Source organism: Colossoma macropomum, unplaced genomic scaffold, assembly GCF_904425465.1.
Source record: "Colossoma macropomum unplaced genomic scaffold, Colossoma_macropomum, whole genome shotgun sequence".
Classification (NCBI taxonomy): domain Eukaryota; kingdom Metazoa; phylum Chordata; class Actinopteri; order Characiformes; family Serrasalmidae; genus Colossoma; species Colossoma macropomum.
The window spans coordinates 17,348,132-17,376,039 of NW_023494786.1; the positions used below are offsets into that span (position 1 = coordinate 17,348,132).

Sequence of the window (27,908 nt, forward strand, 5' to 3'; positions counted from 1 at the left end):
ATGCTCAAGTCAAATGGTTAAATGGTTCTGAAATTATTCTGTCACATGGCATGGCTGTTTGACCCAGCTAAAACTACTCTTTGCTACAGAACTGATCACAAAAAGGTCTCCTCCATGAGTCTAAAGTGGAAGTATATTGGACAACCACACATTTTGACAAAGCCTCTTATTTTCTCTTAATATGTCCCAAATCTGTCTGTTTTGATATATCAGAATATGTGAATATAAAGTAATTTGTCTCAGTGTCAGTTCACAGTGTTTGCTGAGGCTGGAGCTAGGTCTGTCACAATTATTACACAATTGCCAGATCACAATTATTTTAGCAGACCACAAGAATTTTGTTTTCCCACACCTTCCCAATCATGTTTACACCACAATAAAGAGAATGCAAAAACAGCAAGAGCTCTAACTTCTGACTTGGTGGTACAACACATTCAGAGGGCAGCAGTGAGTAATGTTTATGCTTATTTGAGCTCAAGCTGTTTCTGTCATGAGTTGGGAGCTACAAAGTATCAACAGCTTATCAGCTAATTTGTCCACTTAAGGCTTGTACTTTATAGTTACGATGAACATTAAAATATCATTAAATTGTTAATCGCAATTATTCATATAGCATTCATAACAATTAAAACGTCATGATTGTGACAGCCCTAGCTGGAGCAATGTAGTAAGTGAAATCTGTGCTTCAGGGAATAAAATGCTGCAGCAACTCTTTTGCTGAGCATATATTCCATATGTGCATCATATAAAGGTTGCCTCACACACTTCCAAATTTCCACATAGAGACCAAAACAGTGAAATTCTACAGCAGGATGTTGATGTGACAGAAATAAAAAAAGAAAAAAAGAAAAAAGGAGAACACATGATTTTAAGTCCGATGTTGCTGAATTGGTGCCACAGACAGCACAAGGAGTTTACTGACAGCATAGTAAACAGAGAATGCTTCATGTAGTAGTGGTTCTGCTTCTTTTTTCTGCAGTACCCAAAAAAGGTTTTCTGTCTTGCAGGTTTTCTGCATGGAGGTTTCTCAAACAGTTCATACAATAGGCTACATTTTAATTGACATTATTTATACTTTTAAAAATATTAATAAATAATTTGTATGTAATTATAATATGCTATACAACTCTTCAGTCATCTTCATTCCCAAATGCCATAAGTTGCTTTTGTAAACACAGTGCTGAATGCCCATAACATTTCCCCAATTGTATTTTTGTGAAATCTGGTCCCACAAATTAGACTTACACAGGACATTTTAGCACTGAATGTTTGGCTTATGCACAGGCCTTTACTTAACCAAATCTACATGTATCTAGTTAGATGTGCCTTAATAGGTAAACGAAGAGAATGTTGCCAGTGTGACGGCTCAAAATTTAGTTTACACAAATACCAATCTCAATCAATAAGCACACTCCTTGAGTTTCTGAGCCTAAACGTGCCAGTGTCAAGTACAACAAATATACATAAGACCAATGCCACATGGCAGACACAGCTCTTGTCCCAGTGCTCTCCTTTCAGAACATTATAAGCTGCTGTTTTTAAGGTACGGAACAATCCTGCTGTCCTTAGGTTGGAGGTGGTCCGTTGACGTAGCGCAGGGCAAAGTGAAAAGAGCGCTCCAGAGAGTTGGAGCGGTGGCACTGGTTGTCTTGGAGCACTGCGGGGGGCCAGATCACCACAACCAGCAGCAGAGCCAGCAGAACATAGAGCAGAGCTGGGGCTCTTAGCACATCCATTAGTTTGAAGCTTCTCTGGGACCAGGGGCCACAACGATCTGCAGAAACCACCTGACCACTAAAGAGGGAGAGAGGGAGAGAGGGAGAGAGGGAGAGAGGGAGAGAGAGAGGGAGAGAGAGAGAGAGAGAGAGGCAGGAGAATAGAAGTAGATAACTGCAATCATTCTAAATGCTGTGTCAGCAACACGTATTATGAAAAAGAGTTATGGCCTTTGATGATACTCTGGATCTGGGGTGTTCAGCTCTGGTTCTGGAGGTCCAGTGTCCAGCACAGTTTGAACATTTCCTTGCTCAAACACACATCAAATTCCACTCATCTGTTAACTGACACTGAGCCTTGAGGACAAGAGCTGAATACTCCTGCCCTGGATGATACTCTAAATATCCCCTTTATGTTCTCAGCTAAAGAGCTCATCCACCCCCATTGCAGTCTTTTGTAGCAACTGTTGCCAAGTTGGACAAGTTTTTACAAACCACTGGCAAAAAAAATTCAATTCAACCTAATGAGAAATTGTAGGCCACTCTGTTGAATGACCAGTTGAAAAGATGCTATGCTACCCTGTTTGTCTATGTTGGCCAATCAAAACTATGCAGGCTGGAAAATATAACATAAACCTTCATGCTTATGTTAGCTGGATTACTCAACTACTTCTTTTCCTGAGCTGGAAATCTGATGACTACACTCATTTAGCCACTACATCACTGATAAATAACTTTCCTCTTGTAGCAAATCTCTTGAGCACCAATGAGTATTTAGCCTTAGACAATGTTTCCTTAAGAACAACCAGACTCTTCATAACCTAAACAGTCACGTTGTCCTTAAAGAACTTTTACTCTGTCACTTAAGTGCGTAATGATGTGGCCATGCTCAAGCCAATATATGGCCTAATGTCATATTAAAGTTAAATTGATTTTTGGAGCAAATTGGATTCATTGGGCAAGAAAACCATATGACTTCACTTTGTCAAATCATTCTCATTACATTTTCTCTGCTCAGTGAAGAACATCTGAAAAGTACCTTTTTTCTAGGATTTGGACAACGTGTGACTCCACCAGTCAAGATTATCTTCAGTCTTGAATATATAAAAGTCTTAAATGGGAACTGGCTATTTTGTTAGTTGGGAACTCAAGTTGCGATAATGATGAACAACTAGCATCCACCCATAAATAAATAAATAAATAAATAAATAAATAAATGACTAATTCTAGTATAGTGATGACAACTGCTCCATTCATTCACATAAAAACCAATAATCTAATTTAGCAAAAGTAAGTATGTAAACAGTGGGAGGAACACAGTAAATGAATAATAGGCCATTAAAACCAACATCATAAAAGCAACATATTGTTCCACAAATGACAGATTTGGCGCTTAAACGTTCGCTCACCGATGCGTCTTATTGCGGCTGCTATCCTCCTCTGAGTCACTGGAGCACGGTCTCTTCAAACACTAGTGAAAGTGAGAGACAAGATTGGAATGGCAGGAGATTAACAAAGGAACCCCACAGGGACTCGGCGGTTTATGAGCAATTTGCAATCAGAAAACATTACGAGTATAATTATATGCAGGGGGTTTAGAGGTGCAAAGTGCATCATAAAATCAGTGGCATCAAGTGAAAGGAGTCAACTCTGCCATACTCCACTACCCTGGTCTTTAATTCCAAACTTTCAGACAATTGCAAAAAATGGCCATTAGACAAACATGTCTGCGATGACCTACAGTGTTACTGCAGGCTGGAAGGACAAGGTTACAGAGTTCAGGAAGAGAGGAGAATAAACAATATATATAAGGGAGGGGGGAGAGAGAGAGAGAGAGAGAGAGAGAGAGAGAGAGAGAGAGAGAGAGAGAGAGAGAGAGAGAGAGAGAGAGAGAGAGAGAGAGAGAGAGAGAGAGAGAGAGAGAGAGAGAATACAACCTGTATGAGGGTGGGGGAGAGATAGAGAGGGAAAGAGAGAGGGAGGAGAAATGCACCTGTGGGTTTGGATGACAGCTGCTGGAGTGAGGTGGAAGGTCACCTGACTGAGTGGAACACATGTTTTGTGCTTGCAATGAGTAGGGGGGCCTCTTGGGGAGCACATTCTCCAGATACTCCACTCCCCCCACCTCCTCCTCCTCTCCTCCTCCTGGGTGGATGGTGATGAAGTAAAACTGGAGCACTGCTGTGAGGATGCACACAAAGAACAAAACGCTCACAGGCCCAGAGTTCCAAGAGCCGGACAACATGGCAATCACTGCATGTGACAGCATCTCTGTGCTACAAAAGAGTAGGCGTAAACAAACACAGCCTGGTTCCATTAACTAATGAGGGGTTTCACTCCATTTTCTTTCCTTCTTTCACTCTCTCACACTTACAGATTCTACTTCTCTCATAGGATGTATGCATAAACCTCCGCCCCTCCAGTAACACCTCCTGGTGATTTTTTTGCAGAGCGGGCGCTCTTGCCCCATCGCTGTGTGCTGCTTTATGTTTGCGCCCACAATTACGGCAGCCATTAAAGAGCCAGTTAGCGCTGCGGCTCCCTTTTCCAGCCCTGTAAAGCTGCCAATTAACCGCCAGCGCTGAGAAATTACGAGAGCCTCTTTGAAATGGAAATGGCTTCTCTCTCGCCGAGGTTCTTCCAAGTCTAGAGCGGGCAATCGGCCTCTGCATCAGCCCAGCAAATTTTCTTTCCCAGGAACACCCCCCAGCCCACCACCCTCCATCCCTCCAACAAACGCAGTGCTTTTTAGTCAAGATGGTGTAGATTTGTTTCAAACGGCTTAATTAGTGGGTCGGAAAAAAAAAATCTCTCATATTCTGAGTATTTCTTTTTTTTTTTATGGTGCTTCTAAAACACAGCTTTTGCCTCACATAGGCCATTCTAATTTATGAGCTTTTTAGGGGACGGAATATAAACATGTTTACAAGCAAGCTGAGGTAGTAAACATGAGTCTGATGAGTCACTGTGACATGTATTAAAATGGAGGCAGAAGAGAAGAAGTGCGGTGGGCATAATGAAGCAGAGACCGAAGCGCTGACGTTATGCCTGCATCACGTGACGTTATGCCTGCATGCTTTGCCATAATGTGATTTGAGGAGAATTCCCCATGCAACTGTACACCCAGCCTACAATCTACACTGCTGCATCACAGCACTGACATTACATTAACCATTTAAGAGTGTCAAACAATTAAACATGCAATCCCATGACAGGGGTGATAATATTAGTTAAGTCACTGTGAATGAAATGAAAGATAAAAGATCTGAGAAGTTTAACATATTAGCATTAAGATGAAGGAGAATGCCATGTCTACTGAAATGTCCACAGGAATTATAAACAAGAAATAAAAGAAAAGGAAGAACCTTAAAAGTTAGATTTAATGTTTCTAGTCAGCTCCATCTGATGTAATTATAGAGTGGACAGTTTACAGAAAACAGGTATGAGAAATTATAAACAGATTATTTCATATGTTACAGTTTGTCGTCACATAACACACAATATTAGCAGGGTACTGAAAACTGCTAGAAGAACTTGCCTACTTTTTGGTTTTTAAGAGTAAATATTCTGCCAAAAGTACAGGTTCTATACTTTAAATTAAATATCACCTCTGTGTTTGTAAGTTGAAAAGAATATATATTTATATGATTATAAATTGACAAAAAAAGTTATTGTTTTGCACAATAAATGCCTTTACATTTTTGCCATGTTTTTGGTATCGACATCCAAACAAACCAGGGTGGTTTGTGGGGGGGCCATGCATATCGGTACTTACTTTCATTCCAGTGTTCTTTTAATTAAGTAAGAAGACAAGCACACTCAAACATCAAATATAAATGTAATTCACTGCATAGCTCACTATGTAATTACAAATGTAATTACATTTGAATAGTATAGCAAAACAAATGTAATAACTGATGCAATATACCAACGCGCCAATAAACACTGATGAACATGTTACTTAACATGAAGAGGCTTCTCATCAACCATCAACTGCTTTACAGGGTCAGAAAATACTTGAGTATTTGTACTTGGTTCTTATACTTAGGTATTAAGGAAGGCTTGTACTGTGTTAAAACATTTAGATATGTTTTACTTTACTATACCAGAGCATGTACAAATGCCAATACTTTTTTACTTTCACTCCAGTGTTTTAAGCTCCAGACATCTACTTTTAATTAAGTAAGATTTTGACACAGTACCTAAACTTTCATTAATTTCTCTGTATTTTTTCCACCCCTGGTGCTTTAACAGTCAAGTCCAAACAACATTAAACAAACAGGACGACAGTGATTCTGGTTGAGGGTGTGGACAGTACCTGTGGAGCGAGCTCTGTTTGGACAGCTTTAGAGCAAAGCCTGTGCGTCTGGCCCAGCCAGGCACTGATGCGCTCAGGGTCAAAGGTGACAGGCTCAGGCGAGTGCGAGTCTGGAGTGGAGGTTTTCCAAAGCCCATCGTACTGCAGCCTGCCAGCGTCTGCCAGGACAAACAAACAGTACAGGATGGGGAGCCTTTCTAAAATGTGGCTTTGGATCTGCTCTACAAATAGCTGTGCCTGGATTACTTACTCTCTTCAGGATATAGAACTCCTTTAAAAACTTCTACTGTATTTCTATGATAATGTAATCCAAAAGTTTGATAAACACATGAAGTATGCTGAGAACCACGATGAACCACTTTGGTTAGATTTTCGGATTAAGGCTATTGGAAAAACAGCCATAATGAGGGCAGCCCATAACACATAGCTGTCTAACGCTGATCACGTCTTAAGCTGTGATAAGCAGTGCCTTCACTGGCATCGTTACGGCAGTGACCAATCAGAAGCCATGGTTTTACCTGGCACCGGGGCCCGGGGTGGAGCCACACCCTCTAAGCTCCTCTCTGTGACCTGGAAAAGGAGGCAACAATCAAAATTCAGCCTCATTTCAACTTCAGTAACTACAAAAATGTTCAACTTCAATGATAGTAGTAAAAAAAACAGTCAATAACAGTCAGTAAATGTATGAACCTTTATCTGAATGTTTACCAACTGTTTATACCATCATTGTTGTAAACAGCTGAATCAAAAACCACCAGAAAGGCCCAAGTAGTGTTTAGGACTGTACTACAGGAGGAACTGTATTTAAGACTGAATGCTTACATTGTTCATAAGCAATTAAAGAGGATGTTAAAACACAAAAAAACCCCACAAACATCACAGAGTGCCAGTATGTGGTCAACAGAACCTATTGCTGTGATGCCACTAATCATATACAAATCATCACAGACTAATCATCATGTGAGGTGACTAATCATATACAAATGAATGGAGTACAAAACTACATAGCCTTGGAGTAGATGATGGTTTAAAACTAAAAACTGCTTTTAGTAAAACAAAGTGCTATTGGGTAGGTTTTAAAAAAAAAGTGCAAGAAAAGATGAAAACCTAGACAAATCCTGACATAATACAAGCTATTATTTGGAGATTTTACCTTAAAATATGAAGTACTGCAAACAGACTGGGCTAGCTTACCAAGCAAAAGCATATACAAAATGATAAAGAATATTAATAACAAATGTTTCAGCAACAACATCTAAACAACTATCAACAATCTAAAGATTGAATGTATTAATATTGATGTAATGACTTGAAATCTCTAATAAAGCTTATTTTGAAAAGGCAAAAAAAAGACAGCAAGATACATGAGGATATTTTCAACTAAACACTAAACAAAAACTAAATGTAGTCATTTTTTTATTCAATGCTAATATACAACAAAAACAAACTTTTAAAAAGGAAGAGGAGGGAAAAATCTGTCAAGCACTGTAAAAAGTACAATATAGGAAGCTGATTAAAAGTGACAGACTGATTAAAACATTGCTTTTGTTTACCTGAAGTATTATTTTACTTTGATTTGCTTTAATTAAAGCATTTAATTGACGAATAGAAACAGTTACTTTGCTTGTTACCATATGAAGTGTTTAGGTTGACCTGATGAAATATTTTTTATAATAAGTGGAACAAATAAATAAATATAATGGCACAATGGACATCCAATCAGCTACTAAAGTTGCTATGCACTTATAGTTGTGATTTACAAGCTCTCTATAACTTGCCTAGATCTGTCTTTTTATGATACATGCAGTCGTTCAGTGTTCTAGAAGCGCTGATAATATCTATGATGTACATTAAAAATGAGTCATGACATAACTCATCACAATAACAATAACATTGTCATATTATCACCTCCCATATACTACACCTGAGTTCTCGCTCTGGCTGGTGCCCACATGTACAGATGCAAAAACCCATATGCGTGCTAAACACATGGTACACACACAACAGATGCATGGATGCCTGACACATTACTCATTGTGAGTACAGTTCATTATCAATATAAAAATTCAAAGCATGCACCCCTCCCTTCGGTTTTGCATTTCAATTGCATTTGTTGCTTCCAGGAAAATGTATGCACATACATTATGTCGCTATAGATTACCATTAGCTTATTCAATCTCCTTGACTAACTGCAGTTTCACTGTACACAATCTAAATAAGAGCTGGCTGGACCCAGCTGTGGGACAGTAGCAGGGGATGCTCACCGGCTGCTGGACACATGTTTGGGCCTTTCGCGAGTCCGCTGGACTCAGGTAAGCTCTCCTCCTCAGAGGATCTTTGGTAAGCAGTTCCTCTGCGCTGCAGACACCTAAAGAAGAAAGATAACCTTTAATGCCCTCGATGAGTCAGAGGAGATTTGCCTTTCGTTTAGATAATAATAAACTGATACGCTGCACGGGGACATGCGTGAAAAGAGGATTATACAGGGCACTGGGCCTGAAACACATAACTAGCATGTGAAAGAGGTTGATTACAACAGCAAAACAAGACCTTTGAACTGCCATCACAGAACGACAGAAAAACTGTTTTTATAGGTTCACAGTAGATGCTGACTACATAAGTATAATGTAGGTATCAAATTTTTTAAAACTGTAATTTTCAATGCATGACCTTGTTTCCTCCCTCACTTCTACCTCATCCACTTTTTCAGACAGGTTACAAACAAAATATCAAAATACGAGAAACTATATTTTATTATTTTACTATTGTCAGTGAACTATTCTGACCTTATGCTATCGTGGCAGTTTAAGATAAATTTGTGTAGATATTGACCACATTATGGATTCAAATGCACGGAAATACTGAACTTATTTTAATGCAATAATAACTTATTTAAATCTACTTTGTTTTGAGGTTTTATTCATTAATTCATTATTTATTTCGGGAACACCAAAAAGTTGAAGTTACTGTCATTGTTATTTCCAATAATTTTTAAAAATAATTCTGAGATTTGAACACCAGCACAAATGTAATGCTAACCTAATTCTTGCTGCTATACAGCTTCCTCAGTCATTAGAATCATCTGCAGTGCCATTCATCATTCTAGATACATCTAAAAATAATTATTTTTTTAATTAAGTTAGTTTGGAAAAGGCAACTTACTGTTCTTCATTATCTTCTTCTTCTTATTATTATTATTATTCCACACTTTAAAAAATGGTGGCAGTGGATTTAGGGTAACAGTGGATTTATGGTGGCATTGAATTTAAGGCACCAGTGTATTGCATAGCATAGCAACTACCTAGCAACACCTTAGCAACAACCTGGGACACCACAGCAACCACCTAGCAACACCTTACCAACCACTTTGGATACCATAGCAACTGCTTCACAACATCTAAGCAACACTAACAACCATTAACAGTCCTTCAAAAATGTAATGTTTTAACGTAATTAGCAGGCTTTTTGAAGCCAACTTCAAGTTCATTCATGAACTTTTTCTTTCTAGTTATTATTTATTTCTTTGTGACTGTCCAGCTTCCTACTAATCATTTAAAAAATGTGAAGCCGAACTGAAAACATATTTTACACATTTATTACCAACCAGATTAGTTTTTATATATTGATTCCAAACTTCTGAACAGTGATACTTTAGAACAGTAGTGTGAGTACTGGGTTGTTAATGATTCAGAACACATCAGAATGATTGGAAAAATAGCCTTGCATTTAAAAAATTAACATTTTACAGTCCAGAGCTCACCTGCACTAGCACTGAAGTAAGAGGAGTCTGCATCATCGTGGGAGATGGAACCCCCGATGTCCACTGAGGGGTCCCACTCTAGGACCAGGTGCTCATGGCAGAGCTGAGCAGTGCTGTTCTGAGCTGGAGGAGATGTACTGTGATCAACCACAGCATCCTCCTCCAGCACTGTCTCAGATGGGCATCCTGAGTCAGGACACAAAGGCCAGTCCTCCTCAAACACCTGAAAGACAGTCAACAGATACTGATCACTGCTGTCATAAGAAAATCTCATGACTTTATATGAACAGTTAATCATGAATGGACCAACAGAAATGATCCAAAGTGACATTATCAGATGGAGTGCATGACTTGTACAGGAACTTGTGCAGGAGTGCAAAATCTGATGCATTTTGAGTGTATCTGTCTTTCTCACAGACATTTTATAACCAAGAGACAATTTTTGTTGCCAGATTATTTTTATCTTAGTTTTCTAACTTTATCTTTTAGAATTTCTCATATTTTATTCTAATTTACAATCTTATTTAGGCCCAATCCTATTTCACCCCTCGCCCCTACCACTCAGTTTTGCACGTTCACACCTAGGAGTAGGGTGTCCCGAATTTTGTCGAGATAGAGGGGTAGGGCGAAGTGTTAGGGCTACAAGGCCCTCCAAACAGAGGTTTTTCAGAGGCACAATCCAAACAGTGTCATTAAAGGAAAAAGAAAAAACAGCAAAATGGCTGCACATGCAACAAAAGAAACCCACAAACGTGAGTATTTTCTAAGTTAAAAAAATTACGATAACCATTGTATTATTTTAGTTTAATGTCGATTCAATATTTTTCTTCCTTAACAAGCATAAAAAGTAGTATGCTGATGTCTCGGTAGCTAGCTAGCTAAATTTCCCATTCCACTTTAAATGGTGCAGTTGTTATATTTTGGCACCTCAGGCATCAGAACTGCTGCTCCATTTAAGGTGTAACAGGAAAATTCGAACAACAAGCTGGCGAATAGCTGACTTCAGCTTCATATCGCCAAAGAATTATGGGTGGGCGATGATAAATAACTGTCGCATCCCCCCTCTTTGGGTCATATGTTGCCCCAAAAATTAATTAAAGACCAGCAGTGAGGTTGCTGAACTTAACCCTCCTCTGCTGTCACTGCAGACGGTCAGGGTCGCCTACAAAGCGCCACTAGTAGCCTGTTAATGAAGTAATGTTCATTTTTATTTGAGGGCTGTCCCTTTTCGTAGGGGACGATTTCAACCACTACCCCTTGTAATTCAGGGCCAGGTAAAACTCAAACAAGGGGTAGGGGTAAAAATAAGAAATGGGATTGGGCATTTTAGTTACAGTACTTGAGAAGTTGGTCACATTCAGTCAGAATCAGTTGCAATAAATTTTATCTATAGGAGACACATAGAGGCTGTGTTGAAAATTGCATTTTAACCCCCTCAGTTACAATAACGTTTTGGACACATCACCTCCTTTCATGTGTCAAAAAAAAAAAACATACTAAGAAGTTTTTACTGTGCTTCAGGATAAGATGAGCAGAAGGGTTGACTTGAACATCGCTAATTGTGAGAGAACTCGGAGGAAGGATAATCTAGCCTTATGAGGCTGCCTCCTTAATTTAGAAGTTAAGACTTCTTTTCTTTTCTGATTACATAACGGAGTCTCAGAAGCCAAGTTTTAGGACCAGTAGATTTGAATCACGGCTTCACTGAATAAAATCATTACTCAAACTCAAAAATTCAAATTGCATTCTCTCCCACCCAGATGACTTCACATGACTTCCCTTTAAACTCTTCCACTCCAGTATTCACACATAAAACCTCTCACGCAAAAATGTGCAAAGCTGTGGGAAGCACACACACACTGCCGATTCATTACTGGATGTCCGGTGTGTGACTCCATAACCTCTACATGCCTACTTTATAACGAGCGTCAATGCAGCACATTTTCAGCATGATCTGTTCCAGCCTACAGAAACAATGGCCCATACAGAGAACTTGTTCACATGGACAGTACATGTATTATACAGGGGCTGCTTGGCTTCAAGACAACTATTTAAACTATTTCAGGGACATATTCATGATTTTTCACCCTGAAATGCTCAAAAACATGTGACTTTGGGACAGACTACCATGACATTTTTGTGGTGTAATGCTTTGGAAAACTACAATAAAACTTAACAGAGCATAACTGTCAACAGAGAAACCACCAAACCAGACTTGTTGGTTCCTTACAAGGTCTTCTAAAATACTAAAGATTTACTCTGCTTGTCAAAAGTTTTGGTCATTTCTTTCATACAGAGGATCATGCTTTCTTAATCACTCTGCAGTAAGTTAACATATTAAAGACTAAATAGGTTCTGAGTGAATATCCATGGCACTGTTTTAGCATTACATAAATACTACATAATTACACCCATTTTATGTAAATTATATTCAGCCACTGTATTCTCAAAGCGATCAGTGAACCTACATGTTTTATGATATTTTCATATGTAATGTTGATAAAGTTAAAACAGCAGTAACTCTGAAGAGAACACATTTCTTTGTGCACTATTTAGAATGGATTTTAAAAGAAATTTTAGGCCAAAATCTATGTAATCTCTCTCAAAACTATGATAAAGCAATGTCTCGGGCATCAGGCAACATATTCATAACCATTTCATATAATAATTTTCTGTGAGGCAGCTTTTAGAGACGTCTGATTCCTATCACCACAACTGTCATTAACTCTGATTTGTTAAGTTTTTCTAGAAAGGCACATTTTACAACAAACCACTCCAAAAGACTGTGTACTTGTGACAGTTTGAAAACAATCAGTGGAATTCCCCTTTAACATGATATATTTTGCTTTGTGAAATGTTGATTTGGTACTGGGCAAAGTCATGTGACTGATCAGACGAACTCATTTATATCACCTTTGTCGTGTTTGTTCTAAATACTCTGCATGATAAAGGCTCACAGAGGAACACAGCAGGGAGCCTTTTTTTTTATTGTCCATAGCCGTATTTTAGTAAAGGCTCTAAAAAAAAATGCCATGGATGTTTACTTTTTGTGCATGACTTTGAACCTCACTTCACTGAGCACCTTCATCTTACATTAGCTTCACTGTCTTTGCATTTTTTGACTATCCAAGTTTACTTTGAGGAAAACAATGTTATATGTATATGTTTGTGACAATATTCATGACTGAACTATTTCAGGACTAATGCAAACCCCTATGAATTTCATCCCCCTATTGTAATGTCAGCCATGATCAGCACTATAACCTTTAAGCAGTATAAAAACCTTTAGACCAAAAGAATTTTAATTTGTGCTTAGTTTAGTTTGAAAGACACAGTAATGAACACAAAGCTGTGCTGTAACACCACAAAGTACTGGCAAATAGCTAAACTTTATATTATTGTTCCTCACTTCATTGAAAAGTAACAGCGAGAAAATTTAAATTTCAGAGAACACTTCGGTGCATCTACAGTACAGCAGCTGAGAGTCAAGCTGGACCAGCATGAAGTTAATCAGTGTATCAATTTTAACTTGACCCTTAAAGTGAACTGTTGAATAAAGCTGTGTGTTTGTGTCTGTAGGAGTGGTTGATGGTAGTCACCAGTCTCATGCTGAGAAGGCGTGTATGAAGGCGGCCCAGGCCCTGGAAGACGCGAGCACAGTACAGCAGCAGCTCCTGCAGCTGGCTCTCAATGGACTGAGCATCAGCCGGCTCACTCCGCTGGATCAGCTCTTCTCCTTGCTCGAGCAATGCGTTCAGACGACATGCACTTTCAGCCACTGCCTGCTGGAAGCCCTGATACGCACCCACACAGATGCATGTGAAATATTCATATGCTCCCTCATACTACGTGAGAGTATCCCATATATTTGGGTGAAAAATTAATGCCTACCTGAAGCTGCCGCATCTTGGCACAGGTGTTCCTCTCAGAAAAGTGCTCCACCTCGGTCAGTCTCAGATCCATGTCTGCCAGCCAGACAGCCATCTCCTCCCTCTGCCTCTCAAAGTCCTCTCGCTGGAGCACAAAGTGCTGCAGCAAACACAGGCACACAGACAGGACATCAGGAATTTCTTTTTGACTGTCTACACTCTTACACACACACTTACACTGTCTTACAGTGAGTATTTTTGGGCAAGGCCTGAGAAGAGAGTCATCAAAAATACAACATGACAAATCAATGTCCTGGACCCAAGGGCAAAAGAATGCTGACATTAACAACACATGGGCTTGAAGTTCAGTCATGGGCAGGCCTGCTGAGGTTAGGCTCAGGTTAGGCTAATGGCTTTCTGAGGCCACTGTGGGTGAAAGAGTGGGACTGCGACATGTATTTAAGGCCGGGCAGAGGGCTGTTTGAGGAAGGGTGCATGGGTGAAGAGAAAATAGGGATTAAAATAGAGCAGTGGTAACCAGCTCACCCTCTGGATGTCTACCTCACTACAGATTTCACTTTTAACCACAAATCTAACACACATTATTAAGCTAATCAAGAGTTTCTGAGTAGACTCTCTGTACTGTGGCACGGTGGCGCAGTGGGTAGCGCTGTTGCCTCACAGCAAGAATGGCCTGGGTTCGATTCCCGGCTGGGTGACCAGGGTCATTTCTGTGTGGAGTTTGCATGTTCTCCCCGTGTCTGCATGGGTTTCCTCCGGGTACTCCGGTTTCCTCCCACAATCCAAAAACATGCAGTCAGGCCAATTGGATGTGCTAAAATTGCCCCTAGGTGTGAGTGTGTGTGTGTGATTGTGTATGTCTGTCTGTCTGCCCTGCGATGGACTGGCGACCTGTCCAGGGTGTGTCCTGCCTTCCGCCCAATGACAGCTGGGATAGGCTCCAGCACCCCACCGCGACCCAGAAGGATAAGCGGTTTAGATGATGTATGTATGTATGTATGTATGATGTAAGAGTTTCTAAAGACAATCGTTAACTGATCTATCTGTGTTCTGTTCATAAATGCCATCTTTCATAGCAACGGTTGCCAGAATCTACAAGCTTTACAGAATGCTGGAAAAAACCCATTCAATCGAACAGCTTAGATTTGCTACAAACCGGATTCCAAAAAAGTTGGGACACTAAACAAATTGTGAATAAAAACTGAATGCAATGATGTGGAGGTGCCAACATCTAATATTTTATTCAGAATAGAACACAAATCACAGATCAAAAGTTTAAACTGAGAGAATGTATCATTTTAAGGGAAAAATATGTTGTTTCAAAATTTCATGGCGTCAACAAATCCCAAAAAAGTTGGGACAAGGCCATTTTTACCACTGTGTGGCATCCCCCCTTCTTCTTACAACACTCAACAGACGTCTGGGGACAGAGGAGACCAGTTTCTCAAGTTTAGAAATAGGAATGCTCTCCCATTCATGTCTAATACAGGCCTCTAACTGTTCAATCGTCTTGGGCCTTCTTTGTCGCACCTTCCTCTTTATGATGCGCCAAATGTTCTATATAGGTGAAAGATCTGGACTGCAGGCTGGCCATTTCAGTACCCGGATCCTTCTCCTGCGTAGCCATGATGTTGTGATTGCTGCAGAATGTGGTCTGGCATTATCTTGTTGAAAAATGCAGGGTCTTCCCTGAAAGAGATGACGTCTAGATGGGAGCATATGTTGTTCTAGAACCTGAACATAGTTCTCTGCATTAATGGTGCCTTTCCAGACATGCAAGCTGCCCATGCCACAAGCACTCATGCAACCCCATACCATCAGTGATGCAGGCTTCTGAACGGAGCGTTGATAACAACTTGGGTTATCCTTGTCCTCTCTGGTCCGGATGACATGGCGTCCCAGTGTTCCATAAAGAACTTCAAATCGTGACTCATCTGACCACAGAACAGTCTTCCATTTTGCCACACTCCATTTTAAAAGACCCCTGGCCCAGTGCAAATGTCTGAACTTGTGGAGCTTGCTTAGAAATGGCTTCCTCTTTGCACTGTAGAGTTTCAGCTGGCAACGGCGGATGGCACGGTGGATTGTGTTCACTGACAATGCTTTCTGGAAGTATTCCTGAGCCCATTCTGTTATTTCCTTGACAGTGGCATTCCTGTTTGAGGTGCAGTGACGTTTAAGGGCCCGGAGATCACGAGCATCCAGTAGAGTTTTACGGCCTTGACCCTTACGCACAGCGATTGTTCCAGATTCTTTGAATCTTTTGATGATGTTATGCATGGTTGATGATGATGATAACTTAAAAGTCTTTGCTATTTTACGCCGGGTAACACCATTCTGGTATTGCTGCACTATCTTTCTGTGCAACAATGGTGGAATTGGTGATCCTCTTACCATCTTGGCTTCAGAGAGACACTGACACTCTGAGAAGCTCTTTTTATACCCAATCATGTTGTCAATTGACCTAATTAGTGTTAATTGGTCTTCCAGCTGTTCGTTATATGCTCAATTTCCTTTTTCCAGCCACTTATTGCTACTTGTCCCAACTTTTTTGGGATTTGTTGACGCCATGAAATTTTGAAACAACATATTTTTCCCTTAAAATGATACATTCTCTCAGTTTAAACTTTTGATCTGTGATTTGTGTTCTATTCTGAATAAAATATTAGATGTTGGCACCTCCACATCATTGCATTCAGTTTTTATTCACAATTTGTTTAGTGTCCCAACTTTTTTGGAATCCGGTTTGTACATGGTGTTGAGTTTCTGGCTTAAAATACTACACTACAGACCTGGATTTTACTGTTATAGCTAACACAACAAGTTTGAAAACAAGTATTTGCCACCAAGCTAACAGTCATTCAATTATACACCCAAAAAAGTATGTAGAGTGTAACATTTCACATGCAAACAAAACACATACTGTTTATTGCAGTCCTCTATAATATTAGTGCTTTAAGGGTCATATACTGCAGTAACAATCAACAAGTGATTCAAGAGTTTCAGCTCTACACCACATGCACAGTAGGTGGTGTGTCTCAGTATGCAGAGTTACATCATTTTACAAACAGCTCAAGCTGAAGCGCTGGAGGCCAGTGTACCTTAAGCCGGCGGCAGACGGAGTCCACAGTGGTGCTGAGCTGGTCCCAACGCCGTCCACATTCTTTGGTCATTTCTACCAATCGGGTTCTCATGGCACCCCTGAACAGACCCAGTAGGATGCGGCTCCTCTGGCTCAGGCTGTCCAGCTGGGCCAAGCGTAGCCTAGCCTCAGTGCGGAGACTCTGGGGACACAGGACACAGGGTTACGGGTAAAATGATCTGACCCCAATTCCTACTCCTAAGCCTTAAGAACGGGGGTTAAAAATGTATCAGGACATCATGATGTATCGATATGAAGGTGATGATTAACTGCTTCAATTTTGCAATTTTTTAAATGTTTGGTGTAATCAATTGTTTAAACGTTTATAGTAATATTCCATAAAGAATGTGCTAATTTTTGGCCAAAATAAATTTCTCAGGCTATTTTCGAATGTAAAAATAAAAACTAAATCTCTTTCTCAGGACACATGTATGCAGTGTTTTCTGAAGAAGAATTCAACAAAGTCAAAATGATTGAACCAAATTTTAATGAAATTCGAGATTATGTAACACACAAATTGTTTCCCTACAAACTGTAATCAAACGTAATACTTCTGAGAGATTTAAATCCTTTAAGACAAACAGCAAACTTATTTCAGATTGGCACATATCAGTTAGTTTGAATGTGAAATGGGAGGTGGGGGTGGGTACAAAGGGAGGTGCCAGGGAGCTCCTGCAGGCAGCAGAGTGCTTAGGAGACGTGCCAAAGAGTTCGATTACCATTTGGTGTTGTTACGTTCCATTGGAAGAGATCCCAGGGTTTTAGACAGTCTTACTAGATGTGCTTTTTGCATGTGTTACTGATCACACTTTGACGATAGTCTTACTATGGTTGCCAGCATTCACTCACCAGGAAAAAAGAAATGTGCAAAAATGACTAAAACGCATTGACTGTGGATCAGTTACATAATAAGGAGTGAAGGATAAAAGAACACTTTGGGGAGGTGGGGAATTGATAGTGAGCTTCTAAGATGTGGTGGCAAATAGCAAGAAAGATGCTGTGGAAGTGTTAGTGTGGCGTTCAGTTCACCTCAAATTTCTGCAGTTCCTCTTTCGCAGTGATGTACAGCACATGGCTGGAGTTTGGGGAAGCAGCCAATTTCTCTGCTGACTGAAGCCAGTCGTCCAATGAAGAATATTCCTTCATGAATTCGTGCCAGAGCATCCACCTCCTTTCTAACCTGATGGACAGGTACAGAGACCAATGAGAAACTGACCACTAGGTATGGACTATTGCACAAAAACACACACACTACTGCCAAAGTACAGTACTGTCACTATGCTTTAAGAAGCCGCTCTGACACACATGCATGCAGGCATGCATCACATTTTCAAACATATATAAAGGCACAAGAATTTTTTCTTTTTTTACCAATACTTTGAATATCAGCTGATACCAACCTGATGTTTTCTTTCTTTTATAAACTATGAAAGCACCCATATTTTGCATGCTTCTTGTATATATTATTTTTTCTGCTTGAGGTCCACTTTGAGATATGTGTTGTTTTATGTACCAGAAAATGTACCTTTATTTTTATACTATCACTTTCCAACCTCTTTGTATCCACTAGAATTAAATAGGCTGTTTTAGTTACTTGCCTTTAAGACTGATATGTAAATGAGCTTGGTACAGGTTGCCTGATTTGTATTGTGCCTCGTTTAAAAAGCAACTTCATGTAAATGGGCAGTGTTAAGCTGCTGGAGGCTGAAAAGATGGCTATATGGCAAATGCATCGGTTTTCATGACATCACGAAAACAATGAATTCAGAGCTGATTGTTTTTGCAGCTTAGTTTCCACATCTGCACTGTATGGACTGTACATCTTGAAGCTTTAACATCTACATACTACATCTAACTTGATTTTTAATGAATGACTAATGAGCAGGTTAGTCATGTAGCATGTGTTACCATGGTAATATAACCAGGAAAAAAGTGATCCACCATTGTTAGACAGAAAATTCAGGGTTAGAAAGAATAAAGTTAGAGACTAAGCAAAAATCATGCTCCATGAGACAGACCCCAGGATTACACTTTCCTTTTAATAATGAGTCACCAACTAACAGATAAAACACTTCATTACCCAACATGAAGAAATATATAGCCAAAAACATGACAAATGAAGATGACTCGTAAACTTTCACAAAAACAAACAAAAAAAAAAACAGAAATATTACTATGCAACTGAGATTTTTTTATATTTCTTATATTTCTTGTGTATTTCTCTTATATTTTTATATAAATTGCATTATTTAAAATAAGGAATTTGAATTCTAGATTATATATGGCTATTGTTATTACATGACCTACTTTACTTCACATAATGTTGCTCTACAAGCTAGCATGTGCTTTTTAAAACTATCTGACTGAATTCATTCTTTTTTCCTTTGATAGCCAAACTTGCATTTCCTCTGGTATCAGACTGATCCCGATGCTGGATATCAGACGGATGCCATCTCTATTCATATGCTACTCATTGTCTATGCACAGCATGCTCACTTTACGTAATCATTTTTAAGTTTACTTACTGCACACAGCCTTCGAGACAGGAGGAGTCATCGCGGCTCAAGTCTGCTAGTGACATCCACTCTTTGGAGTCTTCCTTCGTATCATCTTGTGCAAGGCGGTCTCTATCTAAGTAAAGTGCTTCAGTGGGCTGCAGGTACAGACCCGTACCCGGCTTGAGCAATCATGTGAGGAGTGTGCTTTTGCTTCTCATCTTCCTCTTCATCGCTTCCTGTGGGGCAAACTTGGGTGTTTCCATGGCGACTGGCTTTGAGTGCTGTCTCTCCAGGCATACTGGCATCACCAAGCGTCACCTGTTGGCAAGAACACGGTAGGAGGTGAGCTTATTAAGAACAAACTCTGCGCAACACACGCCACAACGTGATGTGCATGGGAATATGATTGTGCTTTTGCCTCATTTGTGCTTATTTGTATCATCTGCAATGCACAAATAGAAATTACTTTGGTGTTAGATGGAATATTTCTATGTGCATGTACATCTATAGAGAAGCTATGTGACCTTGTCAAAGGAGGCCCTTTGAGTTGCTGTGTGTTACAAAGTTGATGGTTTGGATTTTTGCATGAGGTAGCAAGTTACTGAGAGAACCAGAATGACTCATTTGGGGGCTACTGGAGCACCAGTTCAATTTCCCTAGCTCCTTTTCCAACGTCAGGCTTAATCAATGTGTGCTGATGTAGGCCAGTGCTTGCTGCTTTTCCAAGACCACTTTCAGGCTTATGGATGAGCTTCTACCAGGTTCTCATAGTGTCTCAACTACAGGCACATCAGCCCAGAGCCTACGCTGAATCAAAGGGACTCTGTGCAGATCACTGGAGTTCCTCTACATCAAACTCGTCAAAACTATGTCTTTCTGAAACTCGCTTTGTACACATGGACACAGTTGTGCTGGAACAGGCAAGGGTCTTCCCCAAATGATTGCCACAAAATTGGAAGTATGTGATTGTCTAAAATGTCTTTGTATGCTGTAGTATTAACATTACCCGTCAGCTAAACTAGGCAGCCGAGCCGGAACCTTAAAAAGCAGTCCTAGACCATTATCCCTCCTCTACCAAACTTTACTTTCGGCACTACGCATTCTGGCAGGTAGCATTCTACCAGCATCCGCCAAACTCAGATTCATCCACCAGACTACCAGATAGTTAAGTGTGAGTCATAAGTCCAGACCACATGTTTCTACTATTCCAGAGTCCCAAAGCGGCATGCTTTACACCACTCCAGCCAGCATGTGGCATTGTGCATACTGATCCTAGGTTTCTGGGCAGCTGCTTCTCCCTGGAAACCCAGGGCCAAGCAACTCCCAAAGCACAGTTCTTGCGCTGATGTTGCTTCCAGAGGCAGTTTGGAACTCTGTAGTAAATCATGCGACTGAGGATTCATTTTTACATTTGTTACATGCTTCAGCACTCAACGACCCTGTTCAGGGAGTTTGTGTGGTTCATAGCTGAGCTGTTGTTGCTCCTTGATGCCTACATTTCACAATAATGGCACTTACAGCTGACCAGGGCAAATCTAGCAGGGCAAAAATTTCATAAACTGACTTGTGTCAAAGGAGGCATCCTATGACACTGCCACATTTAAGGTAACTGAGCCCTTCCAAATGACCCATTGTACTGCTTGTCTATGGAGATTGCATTGCGATGTGCTTGATTTTATACACCTGTTAGCAATTGAAGTGTCTGAAACACCTGTCAATACTTAGGATAGTGTCCACATATTTTTGGCCATATAAATAGCTATTTTATACAAAATCAAAATCTTACTATTTGTTTTGTCTCTATATCAAATCACTCACAGCACAAATGCAGGTAACATTAGACCATTTAAAAAAAAGGAATTGTCATGCTACCGTTCAGGCTATATTTGTTACAGAATCAGATCAGATTCATTCTTTTTTTCTCTCCGATATCTGATCCAGCATTTTCTGCTGGTATCGGCCCGATACTAATACTAGGTATCGGCTCAGTTCCCTTTTGTCTGCCATCTCTAGCCTCAAGCAAATAGGAGACACAATAAGAGTTCTCAAATTACCCACTAAAAACCCACTAAGGTATATTCATCACCCAGCAGTCAAAGACCCTATCCTGGCCTGGAGGCAGATAAAAAGGAGCTGGTGTTGCTGGGAGCAGATGTCAGGTAAAAGTCAAGCTTCCCACAGTCCAAGCCTAGCAGTTCCCTGGTTCTCAATATAAGATCTTATGCTATGTTATGCAAAGTTTAAAGTAGTCTCACTACTCATGTTGACAGCATCAGAAAAGGTTTACGTTAGGTAAGAGGATATCTTTAGTTAGCTAGTTAGCTAAGCCTGGATAACGAAGCCCAAACGTTAGTTAGGTCAGCTACAGTTTGGTCCTTTGCATTAAGGCCAAGTCCATTAATAACTTAAGTACTTCCTTTTCCCTCTCTCTCCCACTCATTCACTCGCTAACACATACAAGCTGAAGTAAACAGAAAGGTTTAAAGTTCACTTGCACATGGAGGGAAGCCAAATGGCAGTTAATAAAATTCCTCTTCTGCCTAGCATCTGTCTACATGATGTGTCTGTAAAACAATCATGCATATCAATGTAACCCCATAAGACAAGTGTTTACTTCCTGAAAATCCATGTTTGGATCCTAAAAAGATTGGTTTATATTTCCTCCAAAAAGTTGTTTTAGCAGAACACAGTCCAAATCTCAGAAATGCACACAAAATAACTTTCACTGTGTCTGCTTAGATAAACACTAGGCCTTTGCATGACAGGCCCTGATGCAAAATCTCAGACACCTCAGATGAAAAAAGGGTTTTGGGCCCTGGGGTATAAGTTCAGCCATCAAGGCCCATAAATCAGCTTTATACCCGTTACCCAAAAGAGTTACGAGGCTGTCACCCCAACCCTGGCAGGGGAAAAAGCCAAATAGATTTTCCTCGCTCTCACACCTCCAAAAATGCGTCTGGCAGAGCAAGGTCAGCCACATGGGGCCACGGCCTCTGTCAATCAAAAGTGATGCACTCAAGTGCCTAGGGCTAAAGTCACAGCCAACTCTCCTGCACTCTGGAGGGTTTAGAGCGTCTCAGTCAGAAGCACAAAGCGAATCCTCTCTCTCAGTCACACCCCATGCAGGAATAACAGAATGGACCATGTCTGGATTTATGAATGGACTTGTCTTCCACCCTCACTTGGAGAGAATGGTCCCTTCAAGCCTTCAGCTCCAACCCAGTCAATAACTCAAAGCAAGACAGCCATAATTTAGCTGCAACCTTGCCTTTCACCTCAGCCACCTCCACCCCAGGTATACTCAGGCGTTTGCCTCTGCTGAAATGACGGTCATTTCTCAGGGTTTGGAGGTACAGCTCCACTGTGAACTCCCCCCAGCGGAAAACATTAAGCCACTGGACTGAGTCCCGAGGCACCGGAGTTGAAAATCGAAGGCAGTGGTATTGTTTTTCTGTGAAGAGTGTTGATCATGCCTGAAAGAGAAATCGAGTGTGAATATAACTACTGTCCACACGTCATTCATAGCCTCTCCAGCAGTGAGCAATCAGATACACTCTAAAAATAATAATAAAAAAAAAAATAAATGTACCAAAATAGGTTCTTTGGGGCAATGTCATAGAAAAACCATGTTGGGTTCCATAAAGAGCCTTTCAATTAGGGCTGTCACAAATACTCGATTATAACAGATTATTCCACTTTAAAAAAATGAATCGATTAAACTTTACACTTCAGCTTAGCAATAAGTCTGCAATTTAAATGATAAACAGGGTATCTGCAGGTCATTATAAAGCCATTTGGGAGGCTCAAGATTCTCCTCAAAGGGGCTATTAGGGCTATTAGCACTCAATTTTCCATTGTGTATGCACCACTGAAACAGAGGAAACCACACCAGCAGGATGTTACACAGGGACATATGTTTGTAGCAACGAATATTGCATATATGAAGTAAAATTAAACGTCTGACATTACAAACTGTGTGAAGTATATGTGCATATGAAGGAAACAATATTGTTTAACTGTCTAGACTGAACAGCTCAGCAGAAAGCTAATGACAGGCTACTCTAATAATATTCAGTTAAGTTTACTGAAGGATTCACTGTAAAACAAAAAAAACTTTGCAACATACAAAATAAAGAACACAAAAATCGGTTAGAAGCTTCAAATGTCTGTGTTTAAGCAGAGCTGATCTAAGCAGAGCAGTATTAAAAGCCCGAAACTGCATTAAGTTAAATTTTTTGCCATATATTGTTTTTTTTTCCCCAAAGGCTTCCTATCTTTTTCAGTATTCTGGAATCTTTGAAAGGCTCTGCATAGTATGTTATTGTTCAAATAAGCCAAAAAAAAGATTACCTGATTAATCATCAAAACAATTTCCAGACAACTGATTGATTACAGGTGACTACTACTTTTAATGGCTTGTTAAAGCACCGTTTTTATAAATTAGATGTGCGAGTACACTTGTCTCATATGGTCTGTTTGAAACTGCTAATGAACAATACTTGAGTGACACATGCTACATATATAATAGACATAAAAAAAGGTGCAAAAGGTTTTTTTTGTTGGAGAGATGCCATAGACGAATTGCATTTGGTTCTCTATATCTCTTTCAACAGATTTCAACACTTTTGTAAATAAGATGTCAGGAAGATGTAAAGGTTCTATACCAATAAAATATCTTCTCTAGAACCATATATTCAAGCCAAGAACAAGATGGGTGTATGAGTGTACTGGATTGTAGGGTTTTTCCCTCCATTCCGCTGGCGATTTAGTGACATGTCCCTTGTGGAAGAGCAGTGGTAAACGCCCACTCACTTGACATCAACAGGTGTGGTGTTCCATAATGACTGCATGCAGAATCAAATCAGACTCTTAAGGTCCTCCCTTTTCTAGTCTATGCTCGACAGACCTGCATGTTCGGTCCCTGGAGATGTTTGTGCTGGCTTACTATCCATGATAAAGTTATCAGATGTACCAACAGAAGCCAGTCAATGCAGACTACAGAGTATGGTTTCTCCATTTCTCAATGACCATGGCTGGTTCCAACTTGCCCTGCATGGTAAACATAGTACAAAGCCTTTGACAATTGCTGTCATGGTGCAACACAGTCATCAAACACAGCCAACAACCGATGCAAACACTACATCATCAGAAGGTATGTAATGTCCAAACATCACGGATACCTTATTTCTTCATAATCCCTTTCAGTCACTGTTGTTGGTTTGGCTTTGCTTAGGCAAAGCAGGTGCATCTGGGTACTTTTCCATAACACGGCCCGCATTTGAATGAGCCCGAGATGAATAAACACTCAAACTGCTGTCTGTGATGGAAAAAAAAAAAATCTCGCCTTGGACAAAAGGTGAAGCAGAGATGACTCGGCTTCACTCAGTGAGAAAAATGAAAAATAATGATGGGCTCAGTGCGTCAATGAAGTCCAAATCACTCTGTGCCTCTTATTCTGGTTTTATGGCCTGGCATCAGCCAGCTTTGCAGATCACCTCTTATGCCTGCACTGACGCAGAGCACACACATCTGCACAGTCAAAAAACTCTCTCTGAGAATATCAGTGTTGCTTCTGAACGGCATATAAAAATGACCTAATTACTTTGACATAGAAAGAGCCCCCTAACACGAGCTTAACTGTGATTGTATTCGGAGGTCAACGACAAAAGCATGAGCTGTTTCTTAACATTTTAAAACGAGCTCTGAAAGATTATAAAAAGCTAGTGAAAAGGTCAGGGCTGGCAGAAAGCTCCAATTGATGCTGTTATTCATACGTCACAGCTAATAAACAAAGTCTGAGCCTTCTGCCCAGCCAAGAGCATTTGCAGAATCTCAGCATGCACTCTTTGAAATGTAAACTAAGGTTTCTGTCCACATTTTACTGATCAACAGAGGCAACACATGATGAGTATATTTAAAAGACAGTCTTGAGGTCTTTAATTCAATACTGTCAGCAAAAATTGAGAGCAAAGAACAGGACAGGAAAGGATACATGTACTTAAGTAAAGTTTTTATGAATTTGCACTTTCCTGGGTATTTTTAAATGACTATGATTATTTAGTTCCAAGTATATCTGTGAGGAAAGGAATTTATTGTGCTCTTTTTAGAGATTCATGTTACATGTCACTCATTATTATGTAGTTACTAATTCCTTTTTATGTACTTTTTCATGATTGGTAATATTTTTTTACTTTTGAGGTTTATCATTAATTTAAACAAAATGTGCACTAAAAAGAGAAGAAGGGTCAAATATATTCCATCATTATTTGACAGAAGTAGCAATTCTTGTACTTAATTATTGGTTTAGGCTATTTATGGCATGCACAGACATATACATATGTACACACACACACACACACATGCATACATACATACACACACACATACACACACATATACATATATATATATATATATATATATATATATATAATATATATATATATATATATATACACACACACAAATAAATAATAAATAAAATGAGCCACAACAACCTTGAACCTCGCTTAAAGTCAGTAAAACTAAAAAGCTGGTTGATCATTTCAGGCAGCAGGAAAAAAAGTCATGCTCCGATGTATATCAGTAAAGATGGTCAGCATGATTAAATGGCTGTGGAGATGGTCAGTAGCTTTAGGCTCTGGCCACCCTTTTCTTTAATGACCTGATTTAGTGAAGCTACAGTGGACTGGATTTGAACTTCCATCCATACAGAATTATCTTAAAAAACTGCTGTATGAGGTAGACTAGTGACATAATTGAGGATTACAACCACCATGGACTGCACTTTTCTTTGCCCTGCCCCTCGGCAGAAGATACAGAAGCATAAAAGCCTGTACTTCTAGATTTAAAGGCTTCCAACCCAAAGCCATAAGACTCTGGAGCACTAGCTCCTATCTCTAAACCCTTTCTAACTCTTCAGACTGCTGCTGCAAAAGATTTTTACTGAGAGTTACAGCTGTTATTTATGTACACTGCAGAACATCAACATTATTTGTTGTTCGTGTTACCTGTGAATGACCCTTGGGGCATTTGTCTTATCGTTTTGTTAATAGCATCTTGTTTATGGAGAAATTTCACACAGCAATTATGATATTTCTTGCAATATGCTAAAAACACACTGGTGAATCAGTGATGTGACTTGATTAAAGGAAGGCCTGCGATAAATCTGAGCACAATTAATTTTCCCAGTTGTTAGCTTTTGCAATCACGTTTACGTCACAACAAACAGTTGGGTCGAGGCACACTTTTACATCATAAATCTTATGAAAACAAATGTCTGTTTAGAGGGAAGCAGTGGCCACCTTAGACTTATGATTTTATAGTTGCATACAACAAAAATGACCATTAAATTGTTAATTGCAATTATGTATATGACAAGTAATCATTAGCTAAATTTTCATGATTGTGACAGGCCTAAACTTTTTTTTTTTTTATACAAAACTGGCTGCCACTAGCTTCGCAAACTTTTGTAAATCAAATCTAATATACATAATAATCTGCACTTCCAGTCTCCACCTGTTTTTTCCCCTCTCAATCCTCCTTTTGCATTTTTTTTTGCACAATCCTCCCTTAAATTCATACTGTGTATGTTTGCATTTTTTTCATACATATGACCCATAAACTGTGCATTTAGGCTTGTGTGCCGGTTGTGTACATAACATGTGGGCAGAATGCACCCTATTTACACCTGAAACTAATGTGAAAGGCTTAGTACATTAGGCCCCTCAGTGATTAGTTATAAGCTTATTTGCATATTGCTAACTATTGCGATCAGTATTGTGAAGCTGGATATTACAGTACCGATTAGCAAACAATATACTGTGCAGCCCTGATAACACATTTTACTGTGGGGCTCATCGCAACCAAAAATAGCTAAATATTTATATCCAGATCTGTCTTGAGAAGGTATTTTTAATGCGAGATGTGTGTAAACACCCCTGGTAAAGCAGAGTTCCGCCCACTCCTGTCTGTACCACTCAGCAGAGGAGCCTGAGGGCCATCTGCATTTCCGGTGACGGGCTTGGAGAGGCGGTGGAGCGAGGGACCCTGCATTCACTCTTCCTCCACACACCCATATTCCAATCAGCCCAGATTCCTGCCCCCTCCTCCCTATCCTCTCAGAGACTGCACTCATTGTCTCTTTAGTACCACAGGCCCAAATAGGGAACAAATGGGTCTTTCTCAGCATCCGGATAGGGAGGGGAGGCCAGTGCCAGGACACCTGATCTTATCCAGCATGCACACAAAGCTAGAGATGAACCAAACTACCAGCTAGCACCCTCACCCCCCCCCTCCCCAGTTCAGTCCCCATGGAGACCGAGCTATGCAGGAGAAGATAAGTTTGGGAGAGCAACAAGTAGAGCAAGCTCATTTCAACTCCTCCTGCCCCCTGGGTGTTACTTAAAATAAATCATTGTCTCTGTACAGAAAATGTAGGTCCTACACTGATAAGACAGACCCTCAATACTGATCTGATCTGAATGCTCAGCTTAAGTCTGCACTGTAGGGTTGTACTGAAGGTGGCTTTGTAGAGGTTTTATTAGCCCTCTAAAGCTAACTGACCTATGAATATGAAGGGGACA

General features: G+C 40.0%; 1 protein-coding gene across 1 annotated transcript; it reads right to left on the reverse strand.

Annotated features, from left to right (window-relative positions):
* Nucleotides 1–872: 872 nt before the first annotated feature.
* si:ch211-137a8.2 (uncharacterized protein LOC777613 homolog) lies at nt 873–27,378 on the reverse strand. The gene is made up of 16 exons (XM_036596875.1): nt 27,300–27,378; nt 22,599–22,774; nt 19,573–19,641; nt 19,351–19,511; nt 17,855–18,005; nt 16,785–16,967; nt 13,685–13,822; nt 13,393–13,587; nt 9,794–10,016; nt 8,298–8,401; nt 6,552–6,603; nt 6,034–6,191; nt 3,709–3,896; nt 3,383–3,401; nt 3,125–3,186; nt 873–1,794 (listed from the first exon to the last, which is right to left on the reverse strand). Exons 1-16 carry the CDS (start codon nt 27,376–27,378, stop codon nt 1,566–1,568), a joined length of 2,187 nt encoding a protein of 728 aa, XP_036452768.1. The 3' UTR covers nt 873–1,565.
* Nucleotides 27,379–27,908: the final 530 nt, after the last annotated feature.

What these genes read in the sequence shown, in the direction of transcription:
- si:ch211-137a8.2 (XM_036596875.1), bottom strand. Translation starts at nt 27,378, where the DNA reads ATGCAGGGTCCCTCGCTCCACCGCCTCTCCAAGCCCGTCACCGGAAAT. An exon ending in CTGGGGTGGAGGTGGCTGAG is followed by an intron (nt 19,642 to 22,598) that starts GTGAAAGGCAAG and finishes TCTTGCCAACAG; the next exon opens with GTGACGCTTGGTGATGCCAG. An exon ending in TGTCTCGAAGGCTGTGTGCA is followed by an intron (nt 18,006 to 19,350) that starts GTAAGTAAACTT and finishes CCTGTCCATCAG; the next exon opens with GTTAGAAAGGAGGTGGATGC.